General features: G+C 37.5%; 1 protein-coding gene across 1 annotated transcript in view; it reads right to left on the bottom strand.

Annotated features, from left to right (window-relative positions):
• Window positions 1-21566, bottom strand: part of rims3 (regulating synaptic membrane exocytosis 3) — a 72826-nt gene that overhangs the window by 39311 nt on the left and 11949 nt on the right. Inside the window, exon 2 of the mRNA XM_082186382.1 lies at window positions 13492-13781. Within this exon, the coding sequence (XP_082042508.1) occupies window positions 13492-13741 (250 nt within the window). The 5' untranslated portion in view covers window positions 13742-13781. The remainder of the gene's footprint in view (window positions 1-13491; window positions 13782-21566) is intronic.

Here is a 21566-nt window from a genome sequence, read left to right as displayed (position 1 = left end):
TTGATTTCCCTCATGTGTCATACCTGTGTCTAGTTAATTATCTTGTTTAATATAGCCCTCATTTTAAGTTGTTCTTTGTCAGGTTTCACCATTGATAAGTGTTTTTTTCTGTTCACCGTGTTTTTGTTCCCTGATATCCTGGGTATATTCTGAGTTTTGTTTTAATTAAAACTGCTTGCCAATACTTCCAGCTCTTTTATTTCCATCTTTGTTAAACCCCTTGCTGACACCGTTTTGTGTTCCACAAAAAAAGTCATTTGGGTTTGGAACAACATGATGGTGAGTAAATGATGACAGGATGACAGGGTGAACTATTCTAATAATATAGCTTTGTCTTGCATGATATTCTGTGTCATTGTTATGCATCTCATACTTCTGTTAATCTGATGTTCTTGATCAGCCATTTTCAAAAGGAGGAAAGGAGCTATGAGAGCATTAAACATTCAATTCATGCTCCTAATGGATGCAGGCCAAGCACAATTACAAATCCAATGAATGAGAGTCCAAGAGCTGTTTAATGCCATTTTCTTAATGTCACTCTGCTGGCAGGAATGGAGGCTGTTCACCCCTGTGAAGTTGTGTCCTGCTGGGCTCATTGTGAAAGAGATGTCTATCAGGAGAGAAATGTAAGACACCACACGGAAAACAACACCTGCTTTCACCCTCTTGATCAATATATCGATCAGTGTGTCATCTGGAGCGTGTAACAGCAGTCCAAATTGATTTTAATGACACATCTTGACCGAAGGCCATGAAACCGAGCAGAACCAAGTGGGAGTTTTACTGCGCAAACACCTTAAGCCACAGAAATGAAACAAAACATGTTATTTGCTAATTGCAGCTTGATAATATAAAACAAAAAAATTACATGTCCACTGACCAAAAACCTACGAGCTATTATCTAGCTTCCACTGCTGCAGTAATGGAGCACAATGCATTACTTCAATTATGAATAAAACAAGACTGAGATAGAAATGGTGCAGGGCAACACAAGTGTAGGATGCATAAGTAGGGCGTGTGAGGTGCAAAGTCTGCATACATTTCTACTGTGCAAACATTTACTTGGAATTAAATGAGAGCCGGGTGAATCTCAAGAAACCCAGAATGTTACAACATTCAGAACTCAGAAACATTCAGAAATTGAAAATTATGAAATTGTTACAGGACCAAATGTAATAATTAGGGTAGGGATGGACTGAGATTAAAATTATGGCCAATGCAATATTGATCATTATTTTCATGTTATGGCAGATATTGATAAATGGCCAGTATTAAAATTTTATACTATTTTTCTAAATGAATGACACAAAAATTAAACACTAAAAACTAAAATACATTTTTAAACGCAACAAGTGAATCTAGGCATCACAATATTATAATTTACAGTGTGAAAAAATGATTTAAAAATGTACTATTTGACTTATTAATGATTCAAATTTAAGTGATTGTTAGATGACAAAATAGGAATACAAAATGAAAAAAATTACTTAAATGAGGGGCAGAATTCGGCGAAATATACGTTTATTTAATAACAAATAACAAAAAAAAATTATGGAGACCAGTTTATTCACTTATAATCTTTAAGACATGTAAAACATCCGCGTTTGCACATCGCCTCTACAGGGTTCATTTGTTAAACGTAAATGTAACAAACTTATCCAAGATGATTATGACGATGATTACTATTATTTAACTGAAGTTATGATTACAAATGCCTTTATTTGAATGTATTTTTATCCGCCGGGATGATAGAATTGATGTCATTACGTGAGGACATAAAATAACTGGTAAACCGTTTTTTTAGAACCGTTCATTGAAACGAACTGTCTGAAAGAACCGGTTCGCGGAAAAGAACCAGACTTTCCATCACTATTGTCTACAGCTGCTCCGGCGTGGAAACAATGGCGGACTGTGTTTAGCTCACTCAGGGCGGGTTTACGCTAAAACTGCAGTGTCAGTAGTACGTCACATTGCCCCAAATCTGAGAATGGGTTGTTCTGAGACAGTGCTTATGATTTATGGGGATAAAAAAAAATTTTTAAAAAACAAAAAAAACAAACTTTTTTTATCATTATAGGGTGGTTGTGCCAACACACATGTATGTTCAAACACCATGTAAAAATGAATTTTGCATAATAGGTGCATACAATCAAGAAACACAATCATGGAAGTGTACTCAGCAGCCATATCACCCTGTAGCCCAAGACTGGTTGCCCACTGAAGCTAAGCAGGGCTGAGCCTGGTTAGTACCTGGATGGGAGACCTCCTGAGAAAACCAGGTTGCTGCTGGAAGAGGTGTTAGTGAGGCCAGCAGGGGGCGCTCACCCTGTGGTCTGTGTGGGTCCTAATGCCCCAGTATAGTGACGGGGACACTATACTGCCAAAAGAGCACCGTCCTTCGGATGAGACGTTAAACCGATGTCCTGACTCTCTGTGGTCATTAAAAATCCCAAATTTGCCCAGTGGCCTCTGTCCATCATGGCCTCCTAATCATCCCCATATACTGATTGGCTTCATCACCGTCTCCTCTCCACCAGTAAGCTGGTGTGTGGTGGGCGTTCTGGCGCAATATGGCTGCCGTCGCATCATCCAGCAAGTGGATGCTGCACATTGGTGGTGGTTGAGGAGATTCCCCCCTTCTATGTAAAGCGCTTTGAGGTCTCAGAAAAAGCGCTATATAAATGTAACAAATTATTATTATTATTATTACTCTAAGATCCCTCAAGTGACCTTTTACGGCATGAATATTATCTGCAAGAACAGTTTTTTAATTTTTTTTTTATAAATGTTTATGATTTGAAGTACACAACAAGTGCACATTCAACACATTTCTTTTTTCACAAGGAATGACACAGTCAAGTTTGTTTGTCTCTTTTAGGACCCGTTCTTGAGTTCTATCTGTGATATTTTCTTATGTACACATGCAGACTGACCTGCGGAGAAAACCATGTATTTAAAATCCCTTAACTATCTAGGACAGAGTGAACTCTGTGTATCTAGCAGAGATCTGTGAATCTTTTCTTTCTCTCCGTGATATATCTAAATATAGGTCCACTCTATTCATTAGCATGACCCTCAGTTCAAAGGCCCCACAGCAAATAGATTGACAGCTCATTTTGAAACAAGTGTTGTCAGATGTGCTTTAATAAAAACTGAGCGCCGGGTGAGTGGCGTGAAGCTGCCTCACTGTCTCCATGGAGATGGAACGGCTGCCACTGATGCCTGCCTGCCAGAGCCATTCAGTCCTGCTGGAATGTGAAGGTGCCATGTTGTACCATGGCAGTAACTCACCCATATGGTCTAAATGAACCGTTTGCAAATACATGTCAGATGGAAATGACGTAAGCTGCCTATGCCGAGGATTAATATAAAGCTTATTAAGAGGTATTCAGCCTTGATCACATTCTTCAAGGTTGGCTTACTTGGTTAGCAGGATAAGCTGTAGAATAACTTAATCTGGCATAAATCTGGGATATAAGCAGATATTGTTTAACTGTTAGCAAGCATGCTAAAGCACAGTATGCTATCAGCATGCTAAAACCTAAAACTGAAAGAAATTGAGGAAAAAAGAGATATACTTACAAGTTACTTGTCTAGTTAAACTAGTTTACTTGTTTTTAGATAAACTTACCAATTGACTTGTTTGTTGGACGACTAGTTGAACATCCTGATCCATCTCTAATTGCTGTGCTAACAGAGCTAACTACACTTTCAAACATGTGAGTAATGGGAAATCTTGGTTCATGCCACTGTGATTTTAGCTTATACTTCTAAAAAGAGTATTAGGTAACATTTTATACAGTCTCCTTGTCACATATGTTACATGTACTTACCATAGTAATAAAAGTAAATTATGCATAATTACATGCAACTAACCCTCAAACAAATTCTAATCCTATCCTAACTCTATTAAGTGCATTGTTAATTAATATCACTCAGTACTTAAATACATAATTACACAGTAAAAGTGATACCTTTAAATAAAGTGTAACCGAGTAATATTACAGAAATAATATACTTAAAAAAAATACTTAAGTGTGAGCAGAATAATGTTTTCAGACTCTTAAATGCATGTTAATTGCGATTGAATGAAAATGTATTAGGTTAAATTTATATTAAAATCAATTAGCTGAACATTAGAGTACATTTGACCCACTTAAGTAGGAATTAAGTAAAGCTGTATATTTAAATTCATAATTACTTATAATGTTTTTGAAATGTGATTAAAGTGTACTGACATGTATTGACATGAGTTTCTGGTAAACTAAAATATACTTGAATGTAATTTCTACTGAAACTTGTTGCAATTTAGTACATTTAAAATATATTCACTTTAACTATAATATGGAATAATAAACTACAGTTAATTATAATAAAGTGTTTTAGTGTGTGTCAACGCATCAAAATAAGTGTACTTCTTTAAAGGAGAACTTGGTAACTTTTTTAACTTAATAAAACTGTCTAGAAATCATTTGGATGGTTAAACAACCTGTTCTGGTGATATTGGTGACTTTCCCCGCTCCCCCCAGCGTTCCCAGGCGTAAAACCAACCTTGCAACTTGCAACACTACCGTCCCGGCAAGATAGAAATTGGAAGTCTCGTGAGAAGCGAGAGCTAGAACGAGAACGAGCGCGAAACACAAATTGCTTTACGGCAATTCGACATAAACACACTAGGGCTGTCAAAATTGCTCAAAAATAACGTTCGAATATTCCCTCTAAAAAACACACGAATATTCGAACTATTCGAACATCTGGTTGCGCATTTTGTCAATGACGCGCATTACGTCAATAACAGGACAAATTAATACAAAGAGACATACATACATTTGTATAGGTAGTTAATTTAAGTTTAAACATATTTGACAATGTATTACCAACACAAAACCAAGTAAATAAACTAATGGCCAAGACCGCAGACCTCACTCTCGATCACTCGCAGGCACTCTCTCTCTCTCGCGGGCCCTCGCGCTCACGCTCTCTCTGCGCATAACGGTTTAAATGAACAACAATAAGCACATGTTGAGTGCTGATCAAGAGTTTTGTGCAAGCAATTTAAGGTCGCGACTCTTGTCCCAAATATAGCAGGCTTCATTCAGTGATTGAAACAAATTTATTAACATTAATTTAAGTTTAGAACCGACATTGAACGCTCCGAGCGAGCTGTGCTGTGGTAAACATGGAACATTTCTGTTTAACGTTAAATAAAATGAAGCACACAATTCCGAGAAATGTGACAACAAAGAACTTTTACCCTGAGGTTCATAAAAAATAAAGCGCTATTAAAAAAGAAAAAGGCTACTTACATTATTGGTGCTTGTATTAAAAAAAGGAAAAACTGACTGCAATTTATTCCATTGTCTTTTAGTGCACTGTCAACTTTCAGCAGTGACGCTGTGCTAGACAGTGCGACTCGTGTGACCTGTCCCTCAGGCAGCGCGCGCGCCCACTCGCAAAGCAGACAGCCGCGCCTCTGCTTCCGCGGCCGTGTTTTTCCCATATTCGAAATTCACATTCGAATATTAATTTTAACGTTCGAATTTCTGTTTTTTAAAACTATTCGAATATATATTCGAATTTAGAATATTCGTTGACAGCCCTAAAACACACACGCATGTATGATGTATTACCAGATTACCCACCTCGGTAGACATAGCTCCACGCGATACAGTTGGCTTGCTCCGATCAAAATAAACGCACATGAGCAGCGGTAGAGAGGGGGAGGAGGCCGCCGCAAATTAGTTTTTTACGACTGTGTTGTGAAATATACGCCCCCCCCCCAGCTGTAGGGGGAGCTCGTGGGGAAAACATGCGACAACAAAAGGGAAAATCAGCGAAGAAGTGACTAGAGTTCGCTAGAGTTACCGAGTTCTCCTTTAAAGCACGATAAAAGATTATTAATACAATTATTTATTATGTACTTTAAAATAAAGCTTTTAAATTGACATTATTTAAGGTGCATTTAAGAAACAGCCATTAAAGTGTACTTAAGTGGCTTTTAATTTCATTAATGTATATTATCTGCAAGTACCATTTTTTACAAATATACTTTTAAGATTTGACATATACTACATGTGCACATTCAATACAATTAAGTGCCCTTTTTTTATATCACAAGGGTAACCACATCTGCAGATCAGGACCCTGGCCTGTACTCGAGTATAAATGAAAAAATTAAACACTTACACAGTAGGAATATTATCTTATTGTCTTCCCAATCAATCACCCATTCGATTCTCCTTTATCACAAAATTTCTCTTTCGTCTCCCTGATTTATTGCATCACTGACTCAGAGCTGAATAAGACCTACACCACAGTATCGCATTCAATTGCTTGGCTGGAATCTATGGTGCGTGGAAGTGGATAGGAGATAAGGGCAGACGGGTGCTGAGGTGCTGGCCCTGATACCCCAGACAGGTGAACCCTGGAGCCAAACTCTCAAACCCCCCCTCCAAACCTTCAACACTCCCAGCCCTTGAGACTCATCAGCCCTGCTGGGAGAAGACAGCACACTGAAAAGGTCATCCTTTATAAAGCACACCTTACCTACCAACATAAGCTACTGAGAGAATAACAGAGAAAAATAGAATGAGAATTGACTCTTTGCTAAAGCCCCACCTTAAAAAAAATTCCGAACAACCCTATCTGTCCATAGAGACACGAAGTCTTTAAAAGGAACAGTTCACTACAAAATGTCATTATTTACTCACCCTCTTATCGTTCCAAACATTCATGAATTTATTTTCTTCTGCAGACCACAGAAGAAGATATCAGCATGGAACTTCTCATTCACAGTTCCATGCTGGTGGAACGCTCTCCCCACCCTCATCCGGAATGCAGAATCCCTGACAACATTCAAAAGACAGCTGAAAACCCATCTCTTCCGTGAGCACTTAACCTTTTAAAAAAACTTCCTTTCCCTTGAAACATCACTTATCAGGCTTATGCTACTCTGAATAATACCTGAACTTCGTATTTTGAGCACTTCTTGCGTTGTTGTTGTTTTTGCCTCTTCATGATGACTCACTTAATTTAGTCCTAATTTGTAAGTCGCTTTGGATAAAAGCGTCTGCTAAATGACTAAATGTAAATGTAAATGTAAGATATTTTGAAGAATGTTGGTAACCAAACCATTTCGGTGTTCATTGACTTCTATTGTATGGGCAAAAAAACACATTTAAAAAGAGACATATCTCTTTATGTTCCACGTAAGAAAGAAAGTCATTAGGGTTTGGAAAGACAAGAGGTAAATGATGACAGAATTTTTGGGAGAACAGTTTTTCCTTTTCCAAACATTTAAATTAATCTTGCAAAATATAATTGGTTAAACAGTTTGTCTTTCCCAAATGACAAGTAGAACATCAGTAAGAACACCTACATTTTCCCTACATTTCTAAAGGTCACTTAATTTATGTGTTGATTCAGGTCATCGTAGTTTACCATGGTGAATGCGTTGCAGAAACGTTACTCTAATGTTATCATTTATACTTGCTTTTCCCATTTCAGTGACTTTGAAGTGCATTTTTGTACTCGATTCTGATTCCATGTTACTGTGTAATTTAACAATTTATTTAAAAGAAAAACAGTAAATACTTTGCATGGTCTGAATTTGTTCCAGTTCACGTAAGAATAATATCCATTCGATTCTTACCACTTTATGTGAATTTTTTTTTTGTGGCGTTATTCATTTAAGTTCATTTCTATAAGATGTTTTTCACAAACTTTAGTTTCACTTAAAGGAACACTCCACCGTTTTTTGAAATAGGGCTTATTCACCTTCTTTCCTACATTTAGATAGGTGGGCAAATGCATTTTTGTCTCAGTGCATGCATTGTTTTAGTTTGACAGGGTCGGCGCTATCTTAGCTTAGCATAATGAATGGAATCCTTTGTTGCCAGCTAGCATGTCCTGAGTAAAAGTGATATAAAATTTTTTAAAAAACCCCACCTAATTACTTCTTGCGGCCTGCGTATTCACAACAAGTACAAATAGCGATGCAGATTAACACTAGACGATTTCCTATGCAGATATTGACTTGGGACTATATTAGGGGGAAGCACAGGTGAAGCACTGCTACTTGGGCGCAGAGATATCACGCCCAAGTAGCAGTGCTTCGCCTGTGCTTCCCCCTAATATAGTCCTTAACCCTCATAAGGTCTTCGTTTCCTTTTACAAATCTGGTCTTTGGGGTCTATATGACCCCAACAATTGATAGAGAAATTGTCCAAAAAATATACATTTTTAATTATACAAATAATATATGTTTTTTTTTGTTTACTTCTCATCTATTCAGTAATGCTGTGTTTTGGGGGATAAGAAGTACTTTTTTACCTATTTATTGCAAAATTCCTCAACTACACCATTAGCATAAATATGAAATATATATTTTTTATGAAAAAAACACATTAATGATGATCAAATTTAACAATGAGTTGTTTCTGGATATTGATCTAGGTGTTAGATGCATAATTCTGCCATCTGCTGGTTAGATGTTTTTTTGTAGCTAATATAGTTTTAGCCACAAAGTGTAATTACCATATACTTCCAGCAGAGGCCCCATAGAGATCCATTCATTTTTCTGGATGTGACTTAATGCTCTTATAATAGCTTTTTTTATGAATTACATATTTAAACCTTTTAAAATACATTAAATCAGTATTTTGTCAAAGTATAGAATTTGTTTTTGTTGTTGTTTGAGGTCTTTTGAAGTGTCTTGTTATTGCAATAATGCTATATAAATTTGCAATAATATCTTTATTGTTTGTTTGTGTTTGTCTCTCTGTGTGTATTTGATCTGTGTGTAGTCATGTTCTTTCCACGTTGCATTTGTGCTCTCATACCATACCCTCATTTATGTGTGAATTTTTTTAGATTTATGCAGAAATTATTGATTTTATTTCACAATCTCAGTAAAAATGCTCTCTATTGCAGTCACACCCTTTCTCTGTCTATGTGTGTATTTGTGTCTGTGTGTGTGTGGGCGCATATGTGTCTGTGATAATGTTCATTCCACATTACATTAGTGCTCTAGTACCAGGCCTTCATTTATGTGTGAGAATTTTCAGATTTATGCTGGAATTATTGATTTTATTTGTCAATTTCTATAAAAATGCTTTCTTTTGGAGTCAGACCTGTGTGTGTGTTTGTGTGCGCAAACATGTGTGTGTGCAAGTGGTCATGTTTGTTCCACATTTCATTTGTGCTCTAGTACCAGAACTTCATTGTGGTATTGAAATTTTCAGATTTATTCTGGATTTATAGATTTTTTTTGACAAATGAAAAATAAAAAACATTTTTTCTTCGATTTTCCCATTCATTTCAATGTGGGGTCATATTGACCCCAAGGGACAGATTTGTAAAAAAAAATTTTACATACCTTTAGAACGACCGAATCAAGCCCAGTTTTTTTCTGTGTGTATAGATAGGTAATGTAGAAAAAGTGACAAAATTTAATTCCACTGAGATGAAGGGAACCATTTTTTTTTATTAAAGAAAAGTCGCTTGGGGTCATATAGACCCCAAGGCCCAATTGAGGGTTAATATATAAGTCAATATCTGCCTAGGAAATCGCCCAGTGTTAATCTGCATCACTATTTGTACTTGTTGTGAATACGCAGGCCACAAGAAGTAATAAGGTGGGTTTTTTAAATTTTTTATATCACTTTTACTCAGGACATGCTAGCTGGCAACAAAGGATTCCATTCATTATGCTAAGCTAAGCTAGCGCCGACCCTGTCAAACTAAAACAATGCATGCACTGAGACAAAAATGCATTTGCCCACCTATCTAAATGTAGGAAAGAAAGTGAATAAGCCCTATTTCAAAAAACGGTGGAGTGTTCCTTTAAGTTCACAAAGCTCGAATGCAATAGGGGGACAAACCGAATACTGAGACATTCTCAAATTTATGTCAATTTTTCAGTTTAGCTTTTAACTCAAAGTATTTTGCTGATAATATAATTTGTAATGAAAATGTTTTCACTGTAGACTTTATATATACCCTGTTTATTTCATTATATGCAATTATATTAATGTCATTTACACTTAATACTAATTTCAACTAAAACAACCTATTGTTGCTCATGGTGGATGACAACTTCACTGTCCAGAATGCTAATATATATCTAAGTAAAGGAAGTGTTTTGACAGTCCAGAATTTGGTACAAAATGTATAATCAGTTGTGAAAAATGTATTATTCATATAAGCACATAACAGACATAATTAAATCAATAAAAAATAGTAATGTAATTTTGCATGTTTTGTCACAAAACTTGTGTTATCTAATGAAATCCTTCCCTTGTGGGACTGTGTCGTCATTGCAATTTAAATTCCCATTCAACATCCTGTGGTTCATGGCCAGTTCAATTCAAACTTAAACTCATAAATTTGAAAATGAGCCAGTTCTTAAAATCAGATTTTTTCTGAACCCTGCAAGAGATGGAAAGATAAAAATATTTAGCACCATGTGCTCATTACAAGAGTCATTACAAACTGGCAGTTTGATTTGTCTGACAGGTTCTTCTTTGTTTGCCAAGACCGCTCACATGGCCACACTGCAGCTATCGCTTTTTGGACTGTTAACACTTGTGGGCTGCTGTTGACCCTTATAGAGAGAGAGAGTTACATGACAATTCCTCCCGGGCACAGAGTCTGTAATTACCCCACAGGGGTACAATTACACCAGAGGATAGGAAAAATAAGAGGGTATAAAAAGAAAGAAGGAGCAGTGGGCTGCGGACAACAGAAACAACCTCAGATTCTAATCTAGGTTGGTAAATACACAGCTTGACTCACTCTTTTTCTAAAAAAAAACCCCAAAAAACAAACAGAATTGAGATGCAGGTTTATTCCTGGGAGAAGCCAAGGTTATGCTGTATTACTCTGCCACACATCCAGTCATCTGTGAGTCATACAGGGTGATGGGAAGGTTAGCTTGTTCAGTGCTTGACTAAGAGCAGGGTATGATCTTCACATGCTCTGCTGACTAACATGCAGCTTTAATATACAGCCACAAATAAACACACACAAAGACCAGATGAGGCGAAGCAAATGAAAGGGCTTCATACCAGCACCTATTAAAACAAATTGATGACTAAATTCATATACTTCCTGAAGAAAACGTGAATGGTGCACCACTGTTCTGAAGAGCAAATACTATGCACTAGCTAGTGTATTCTGGATGGTTACTGGGGTGTTTCTATTAGGGTTGCACCATTAATTGAAATAAAACTGAAACTGTGATACGGCTTGGTGCGAATGCAATTTAATTAAATAAATGAGAAAGAGAAGCTTTAAAGTCGGCATGAAATCAAAATGGACAAATCTTTTTTTTTCTTTTTTTTTTCAGAATGTTGCAGTGATTATTATAGATGATTTATCCTTGCACATCATTATTTTAATTTTAAAATTCATATGCCCTCGTAATCTTTAATCAAAAATGTTAACCTCTCCTTCAAAGCGACGTCTATTCTCTTCATGACTCATGTCTCGCCGGAGGCTGGGACTAAATATCCTCGAAAACTTACTTCAAACTGGCATTCAGATCTGCATCCATATATTTAGCAACACCAAACTTTCTGTTCATACAGTCAATTCCGAAAGACGAAATCAAATCCCACCCCTACATTTTTCTAATTACAGAAGCCGTTTCACTCGGATATACGTCACAACAGAGAAGAAAATCACAACTTCCGTTTAATGCCGACTTTAACTCTGTCCTCGCCATTGACGAGATATATTTTGGCAATCCATGTTTTCACTGTTACATGATAACACTGCTATTTTGCATCTTCTGAAAGATTACAGAATCTCTGGATCCAAAAACTAAGAAAAATAAGAAACAAGAGATGGAAGCATTGCTTATGCCAGGTTTCAACAGCATATAAATCAAAACTGCCTAATGTTACTGAATGAAATGTAAACTCAGGAAGAGATATAGGACCGGCAAGTTTTGGGGTGTTGATGGACTTGATCTACTCTGTCTATGTTTTGATTATTATATTATATAGCCATGTTGATATATTATCACAAAATTTCGGCCAAATTGTGCAGCTACAAATAAGGACAGGAAACATGGATTTTTTTTAGTCGTATTTTAAAATAATTTTTATCATTTTAAATAGAATTTTCCCCAAATCGTACAGCTCTTGATTCTAGTTAATTGCACTTCTGGTTTAAGTCACAAGAGTCCAACCCCAAGTCTCTATATTCAATTACTTGTCTAAATATATTGATCTGGGAACTTTTTTTTTTCCAAGTATCATTCTATATTATAATTAAATCACTGTGGAACACAATGAAGCTCCACTATACTAATGTTGTTAATGAAAGTGGGCATAACAAGTAACAAGTATTAACAAGTCAGTTGAAACACACAAAATGCGGCAGAAAGCAAAACCACGAGACCAACATAACATCTTGCACCATTCATAAAATAGGTAACATACAACAGAAACAAGAATCCCACAGAGAAATAAAAAGAGAAAAGTTGTGCAAGGACAGTTTGATCCAGCACATGTGAAGTCATGGTGACCAGAACATGAGAAAAGAACTGAGAAGAAAAAAATAGGAAGAGATGTGCACAAAGATATATTGAGGACCACAGGCACTGTTATGAAGGGTGCAGAGTATGAAAGGCATATGGGCCCTTCAGGATGCTAGAGTGACCCAAATTACTATTGAAAATAAATTGAAATAGATTTTTTTTTCTTACTTTAAAAAAAAATACACAAACACACTATATACACCGCCTAGAAGTGTAAATGTGAAAAACATAAAAAGTAGGAATGAAGACCAAGTTCTTTTTTTTGCCATCCTGGTCTAGCATAACACTGGTAAAATAACAGCCCTCCATCAATAAGTTTTCCATTTGTGCATTTAGAAGCTTGTTGTGGTGTTCAGTCGCTTTGATATGTTTAATATTTATTTATTTATAATTTATTCCTGAATGTAATGTCTTCCTGAAAATAGGAAGGACATTTGTTAAGTATACATTTTTTGTAATGGTTGGAACATTTACTCTTGATAAAAAGACAATGAATGATACTGTTGTGTGAGACTCTCTATTCGCATCAATGCAATATCAAGTAGCCTATTGTTTTATAAGAGCAATGAATCTAATTTCTCTAAATTATTTTATTTTATTATAAAAATCCTCAAGTCAGAAAATCTGAAAGTTTAGGGCCAGTAATTCCGCTTTGAATACCCTTAAAACTGTTGAGGACTGTGAGACTGACAGGACTTGGTAACCTTGTGAAACTTAGTACATGTGAAACTGGAAAGTCAACTAAGAAAGAAAGTTGAGCGGAGGTGAAGGAAAGCGGAAAGAAAAGAAATGAAGTGAGAAACAAAACTACACTCTATGCAGGAATGACAAACCATACCATGAAATTGCTCAGGCTGTGACATGAGAGCAAACAGAGGCAAAGAAAACAACAAGCATACTATCTGATAGAGAACAGCAGGGAAGTTGGTGTATTCAAAGCTGCCCACCTTGCTGGTTAAGCTGCAGTGTGCTCTTGCTCCACTGTGACAGACCCACGATGGCCACCATCTTGGCTCCCAGGCTGGAGCGACGCTTCTTGTTTCCGACCAGGCCTGTGGCATCGGGCCCCGTGCTGCTGGGGCTTTTCTCCAAGTTGTACATGGCCCCACTGATGCTGGAACTGCGGATCACGTTCCGGGCCGCCACCGCGCTCATCCCTCCTGGGCTGGGTACATCCACTGAGCTGCTGAGCATCATGATCCCACACAAGCCTCTGGGCACAGGGCTGGACTGAGATCTGGGAGGAAGACAGGGAGAAAGGTTATCAGAACAATTCAATTAATAAGCATTGTGTTAAAAAAAATTTAATAATTTAATCTGGTTTGACATCAGTGACATCAAAAATCTAATCTTAAAGGGATACTTCAGGATTTAGCATTAAGCTTTGTATCAGTAGAAAACTTGTAGTATTTTCGAATTACCGTGCTTTCTACCCTCATATCCCCCTGAGACGAGAGATTTATGTATTTTTTGTCTGGAAAAAATCCTCCGATGACGCAAAAATCGTCATTTTGCGTCATCTGAGGATTTTTTGGCCAGAGGCTAAAGACTACAGCCAGTAGTAGGGGCTGTCCCGCATGTTTTCAACCTGCCCATAGAGGGTGGGATCTCACTCACAGAATGTACACAGTGTCATACGTCTTTCTTTGGAAGCTAATCTAGCAGGCTCTTGTTCTGTGGAGAAAGCTGAGTAGTAGGAGAAAGCTGAGTAGTAGGGGTTACCATCCTCTTTTTCCCGGACATGTCCGGCCGTCGAGATCGTCCAAAATGTCTGCGTTTCGGCTTTTGCTTTCTAACAGTCGCCATTCATTGTTTACATGCACACCTTTTGTTTCAATCTAACTGAATTCATTCCGATTGGTGAATCTGAATGTAGTGTTTACATGAACGCTAAACAAGTGATCGGTCGATGTGCGTTTTAACATTGTTAAGAAAATTCCCACTCCTCCGTGAGAGATGCGAGACCGGTGTGTCTCAGTGATGACGCCACCGGCCTCGCGCCGTTCTCCCACGCCCCTCAGCCTTGTCCTGCTCGCCACAGTACACATAATGAATGGCGACTGTAGAACGCAAAAGCCGAATCCCGGACATTTTGGGCGATCTCGAAATACCGGGCAAACTCGTCACGGAGACTCACTATAGCCTAGCCTTGTTGTTTTCAACTGCGCTCTCTAACCGGTAGGCGTGGCTTGGGAGTGGCCTCCTGGGGCAGCGAAGCAAGTGCATTCTGGGAGTTGTTGTCTTTCATCCACATAAGCCAAAAATACATTTTCTGGCTTTTCTCAGTCTAGAAAGCTCCAAATTAAAAAAATTCTTCACATTTCTTCTACATAAATGACCTATTTTAAATACACATTCATCTTTCCAGAGGTGAAGTATCCCTTTAATATCAAAATTTACTCTGCCTATTTTCTGTGGCTGTGTACCGTTCAAAAGTTCAAGGTCGTTTTTTTATATAAAAATATAGTAAAAACAGTAATGTTGTGAAATATTATTACAATTTGATATATTTTTAAATTTATTCTTGTGATGGCAAAGCTGAATTTTCAGCAGTCATTACTCCAGTCGTCAGTGTCACATGATCCTTCAGAAATTATTATAATATGCTGCTTTGCTATTCAAAAAACAATTATTATTATAATCAATGATGAAAACAGTGGAAACCATGATAATAATTTTTTTACAGGCTTCTTTGATGAATCGAAAGATTGTATATTCACTGTTTGTTACTTTAATGCGTCCTTGCCTAATTATTTATAATTTTCTTTCTAAATAAAAAAATCTAAATTACTTCAAAGTTTTGAACTGTAGTCTAATTCTACAGCACTTTCCCTTTTGCTGAATTAAATCACTAAATGCATAGCTGTTTCATTTTTAATTTAATGTTTTAATAATGCACCAAATGATAGGTTTTAGGTATCAGTGTATTGTGCACTGTTTTTCAGTAGAATCTCCAGTGCCACTACAACAGAAATCTTGTTGTGAGTTGTGAATATGAGTTTCCTGTCTATATTGAATGTAATGAAATAAAAAAGGCAATGTGCCGTGAAATAATGGCAAGAAACGTCTTTCTGTGGAGTTCACTTCATGAGCTGCACGCAAAAACAAACAATGCAGTGCAGTCTAATTCATGCGTAAATGACTATGAGTCAGTGAATTAAAAACAGAGTGGCTAGTGTTGCCCAATTCCTAAAACAATTGATTCTTAGGAATCAATGAATCAAAAACAGAATAAATTTGTTTCCCTATTTCCCCAATAGTTATTGTTTTGCTAAGTGCCCAAAAATGTAATTAAAATTAAAATACTGGTAAAACTTCACAATAAGTCACTTATTTATTACAATTATCAATTAACATGAACTAACACTGAGCAATAGCTTACATTTGATACAGTATTTATTCATCTTTGATAACATTAGTTAATAAAAATCCAGCAGTTCATTGTTTGTTCATGTTAGTTCACAGTGTATTAACTAATGTTAACAAATCCAATTTTTGTTTTTAAATATGTACTAGCAAATGTTGAAAATTAACATTAAAATGCTGTAGACATATTGTTCATTCTTAGTTCATGTTAACTAATGTAGTTAACCAATGTTAACTAATGAAACCTTATTGTAAAGTGTTACCAAAATATACAGTGTGTTCGTAACAACATAATTTTAAAGTGAGTAACTTGAAATATAATAAATGCGTTTAAATCAACAAGAAGATTTGCATTTTAAACAACAGAAATTATTAAAATTGGCACACATATTTTTCTCATATGGCTTGGCTCCGTATATAAGGACATGGAATGCTCTGACGCACATGTGCAGAATGATGCTGGCCTGATAAATGATTTAGAACCAGGTCTGGGATGACATCTAAAAGAGTGAGTGAGCTGACAAATAAAATCAGTCTACTCCAGGAGAAAAGGCCATTCCCAAAATGCAGTGCGACACAGGTTTCGGCCTTAAGTTGGCGAATTAGAGCTGTGAATGAAAAAAAAGTGCAGGCTAATTTATGTGCAATCTTCTCTGTGAACAGCCTGCATGTTTGTTTTCTGTGCTCTCATTCTCTTTCTCTCACTCCCCTTCCCCCTGTTCTGCACTCGCCGCTTTGATCTGTGTTTCCTCATATCAGCTGAAGTGTTTCTGGGTCTGTGGCAGTCGTCCCTCTTGGAAATGAATCAGCCTGCCTCCCTGAGTGATAATAATCATAATTTAGAGCTGGATCTGGACTAACACTCCTTTGAAATGAAAATGAAATGAAAAGAAAGCAGGGTACGTCTTTATCATAGTAATCAGATTGATTTAGGTGTGTGTACATGGGGTCTGATTGGCTATGGGAGAGATGAGCGAAGAACAATGGTCTGAAATGTGGCAGCACAGCCGATCAAAGAGACCCGTGGCCCTTAGCTGCTTTGTCCGTCATCGTGACCTGAGCTCTAAACTGTGGGCACTGATAAGTACAGACAGATTAAGAGGGCACCTTTTATCAAACGTCTTACTGCACAGACAGTAGCAAGACATCACCCATGCCGACCTGCGCCTTGCAGACAATGCGTGACTCTTTTGGGGTCAACTAGAGGTGATTGAAGTGGGTCCCATTTATTCACAGTGTCCTGACAGGGCTTAATAGAGCAGGAACTTGTGGGTCGCTGTACTCTCTCAATCACATATTTTTTTCACAGACACTGCCAATGCTGGTGCCAGACCCAATGGCTAATTTGGCCTAGTTCCATGTGTTGCCAACAAAGAAAAGGGAAAAGGCCCCTAAACCCCTTAAACTTGCTGGTTTTCAAACCAGGAACAATGACATAAGAGGTCAAAAGTGTTAAGTGTGAAGTCACAAAACAAAACTAGATCGCAAAAAAGCTAGATTAATCCCATTAGAATCTACACAAGAAGTGCACAACAACCAGTTTAATTTTTTGGTTGTGCTGCAAAGTTAGCTCTAAAGCTACCTTACAAATAATATATGTATCTGTCAATTAATGGTAAGTCATTTCAGTTGTGGCATAGTTTATTTAACAGCCATAAAATTGCTGAATTAAGACTTTAAAACAGGTTGTCAAAACTAGTAGTAAAACTTGTAAACACAGACCATGATGCACCATGTGTGTATATGTTTGGTAGCAGCCTAATCAGTCATGTCATTGTGGCTCTCAAACGTGTGTTTAAAAACCAGAATGTAAAAACTGGGGCATCACTCAACCCTTTTTACTGAGGCACAGGTAAAAGAACACAGGTCTCATGATGCAGTTTTAAAAGTTTAACTTCTTTTAAAAGCATGATATGTAAGATTTTTGCATTAAAATATCCAAAAACCACTAGCACAGTTTTATATATATTGTTGAAGTGTGTACTTACATTATACCAAATGTTTCCAACAATGTTTAAATCCAGAGAAATCAGCTATTTTAACCAGTGTAATCACGTCGCCTGTCAAATACATAATATCCACCAATGATATCATATTTGTCAAATAAAGCAACCTGTATGATTATTAATTCAGCATTTGCAGCTATTCCATTAGAATTTTTTTTTAAAAATAATGTGAATTTAAGTGACTGTACGTAACTACGTAAGTGACAAACATAACTGTAACAGAGTTTAAGTTCAGGGAGGAATGAGGCGGGAACCGGCAAAAGTTAAATGTAACTTTAATCGTAATAGACATAAACAACAAAACGCAATGCAACCTGAAATGCAACCAGGCCTGGGGTGCATTTCCTAAAAGCATAGTGGCCAACTATGGTCGCACGTTCCGTTAAATTGTGCTGGTGACAACGGAACGTGCGACCATAGTTGGCTTGGGGAAACGCACCTCTGGTCCTCTGTCGAATTTCCATGGGACTTGAGACCGGTGTGTCGTGTAGGTGTCTCTCATTAACCCTTTCACACGTAAGTTTAAAATATTCTGGCTGACCCCCCAGCGTGAGTTTTTCAAGGCGACCGTTATTTAGAACTTGTCACTTTATGGTTTCCATGGTGACGCGTCATTGCTTGTCATGTGACACACCGCAACAGCAACAGCCCTGAACGAATGATGATCTGCTTTTATGTCATTTTTCCTTTTTTTTTCAAAATATTCGCAAATTTGTTAGCTATGGCATGAAATATCTGATATTCCGATTGTCAAATATATGCAACTGGAAGTGTTTTGTTGTTTAAACACCTTTATAACGATCGCGTTAGTTGAGCTGTATGCACGATGGGCGCCGCCATCTTAGTTTGTGCCGCAGATGCAGTTCAGAGAATCGGAGCTGTTGGATTTACAACACGTGAATTCATCCACTTCTCCCGAAATACATAAAAGTAAGTGGCTGGTGAACTGGGAGAAGAATAGAGTAAACTTTAAAGTTACTTACACAATGTGTATCTGATATGAATAAAACGTGTCTAATTATAATGGAAAGGATTATTATTGCCCCTTCCATAGACATCAGTGTGTATTTTACAAACTCTAAATGTATTATTATTATTTTTTTGTACTTATGTGAATTTATATGTCTGAAACCTAAAATAAACATTATGTGGTTGAAAACACTGAAAAGTTGTGATATATGACAGCTCTGAGCATGCCTGTCTCTGGCTCAGCGCGCGAAAGCACATTTGACTTTAGCTGTTGATCACGTGATGCACTGACCGTTCTAATCACACCGGTGTGATCATACGCTCCAGGGACCAGCCTAGACTGATCACACCGGTGTGATCGTACATGCTAAAGGGTTAAAGAGACACCTAGCTATCACTCACTTCACCGGCCTCATTCCATTCCCACAGCTCTTGGCCCTGCCCTGTTTCAGGCTATAGTAACGTTAATAAAACTTAAATACATTCGCTCATCCATGATTTCTGCCTTGAGTCCCGTTAGATTGCTTTCCATCGGCTGGCTGTGGAGGGGAAGACAACACCTCCCATGATTCCACGCTCATTCACGGCATCATCAAGCTACACCTTTGTTATTGTTTTGAATAGGCAGCCTCTAGTGGTGAAACTTTCATACTGTGCCTTTAACTTGACAGGGTGTCATGACCGCGGTGCTCAATTGTGTGAAAATGCTCTCAGTTGTGATAAAGATTTAGAAGTTTAAAAAATCCGCACAAGTAGAACACAAAAATATGTTCTGTATGAAGTCAGGGAAAATGTGAAATATACACTGGGACCATTTCAGGCAAAACATATATTGTAGCTATTTAGAATCAAATATGCCCTGCTGAAAGGATCAGTATGTGTGTGATACTTATCCGTAGATGATGGTGGGCTGGTCGGGGAAACTTTGTATACATCCACATCCGGTCAGATATTTCTTGTTAGATATTTCAGGTATTACCTTGTTGGCTGCAATACATGTTTTCTCCTGATCGCAATAACGTGAACAAATGACTCGTATGAACCTTTGTTTTAAAGAGTCAATCGGAAAGCTACACAAAACGGCCCCACTCTCTCTCATTTCTTGTGACTTTAGCAGGGTGCAAACTACATGATTTTGGTCATGATTTGGCTGTCCGAGACAAATTTAGCAAATCCTTAAAGATTCCTCTGATCCCATAGGTCAAAATCTGGAGTCTAGTTTGACATGTTCGCCGATAGCTGATTAATGAACATTGTGATCAAATGTTACCTCCACTAAAATTCTGCCAGTGTCAGAAGTTTTGAGGCACAGTCCTACAGTGTGGCTTCTCCTACGACAACCGTCAAATCAAAAACCAATAGGGGCACAGAACCTGATGATACAATTAGTGCGACAACAACAAACCACCACTTGCTCCACACACATCGTCTACGTTTTTTTTTTTTCAAGACAAGCCACAATCAAAATGAATGCTATAGATTATTTTTGTTTGCTAGCAACCATTTCAATCCCGCATCTAAATGCAGCTCACTGTCACCGAACTGATAATGTAAAACTCTGGACGAGTCTTCTTGCGTGCATCTGTTTTTAATGAATATTGACTGTCATACAGTCTGACATTAAAGACAACTGAGATCCCATGCACAGTGTGACGTGGCTTATAGCGGTGATCATGTTCGTACAGTCTGACAAGCAACAATCATAAAGGACTGTTATAAATCATACAATATGCACCCAGCTTAGTGTGTTGAATCAGATTCAGTGAATTGTTCAGGCTTGTTACTTAACTGATCTACACTTACTACACTAATCTGACATAAACCAACTTGGAAATCCATGCCGGTGTAAGATATTTTTTTCAAAAGAGTGTTTTAACAATTTTGTAGACTTCCGCAGTCCTTTAGAAGATTCAGAAGTAGTTCAAAGGTGAAGCTACTTTGTTGGCTCACAAAGATGACCCTCTCCAGGCAAGCTCAATCCTTCTCACCACAGCAGAGGAACCCAAATCTCAGAAAAGTGAAGAGGTCGTCATTAGTCACCGGAGAAAACGGGCCGGCCCATCCATCACTGGCCCGTTAACCCACTTCTCTATTCAGGAATTTCTTAATTTGGACCTGTGCTCAACACAATATATCCTTACAGTTATTTTTATGGGTTGGATAGATAAGATGAATTATCTAGGTGAAGGGTGAAGGGTGAAGTTGACAAAACTCTCAGCCATCTGGGCTTCTCTTGATTTAAAACCAAGACACTTCTGTCTTCACTGGAGAAGCAAAGATCATGATATCTTGAGATGTTTTAACTAAAGCGTTGTTTGGTCATTGAGTCCTTACCAATTGCATTTCACTGAGCCGCCAGGCTAAGCATGGAACACATTAGTAACCAATTAATCAAATTACAGTTAATAGAGTTGAAATCATAATTGCTCTTGGCCTTGTCAATTTCTGGGCAATGGGCACATGTAATTACTGTTATTAACCAGTCCACTGGATGAGGGAAAATTTTACTTATTTTATTGAAAACAAAGGATACGTTTTAAGGTTTGACAGCACAAGGAATGGTCTTTGGAGCTGTCACCAAAACATTTCACCATTTACGCACACTAGAGCTTGCCGATATGATGGTATCATATCATGAGATGGTAGATATATGTAAATCAAGTTCAAGTTCACTTTATTTG

This window comes from Leuciscus leuciscus (genome assembly GCF_965113295.1).
Source record: "Leuciscus leuciscus genome assembly, chromosome: 12".
Classification (NCBI taxonomy): Eukaryota; Metazoa; Chordata; class Actinopteri; order Cypriniformes; family Leuciscidae; genus Leuciscus; species Leuciscus leuciscus.
This window is presented reverse-complemented; position numbering and strand designations above follow the sequence as displayed.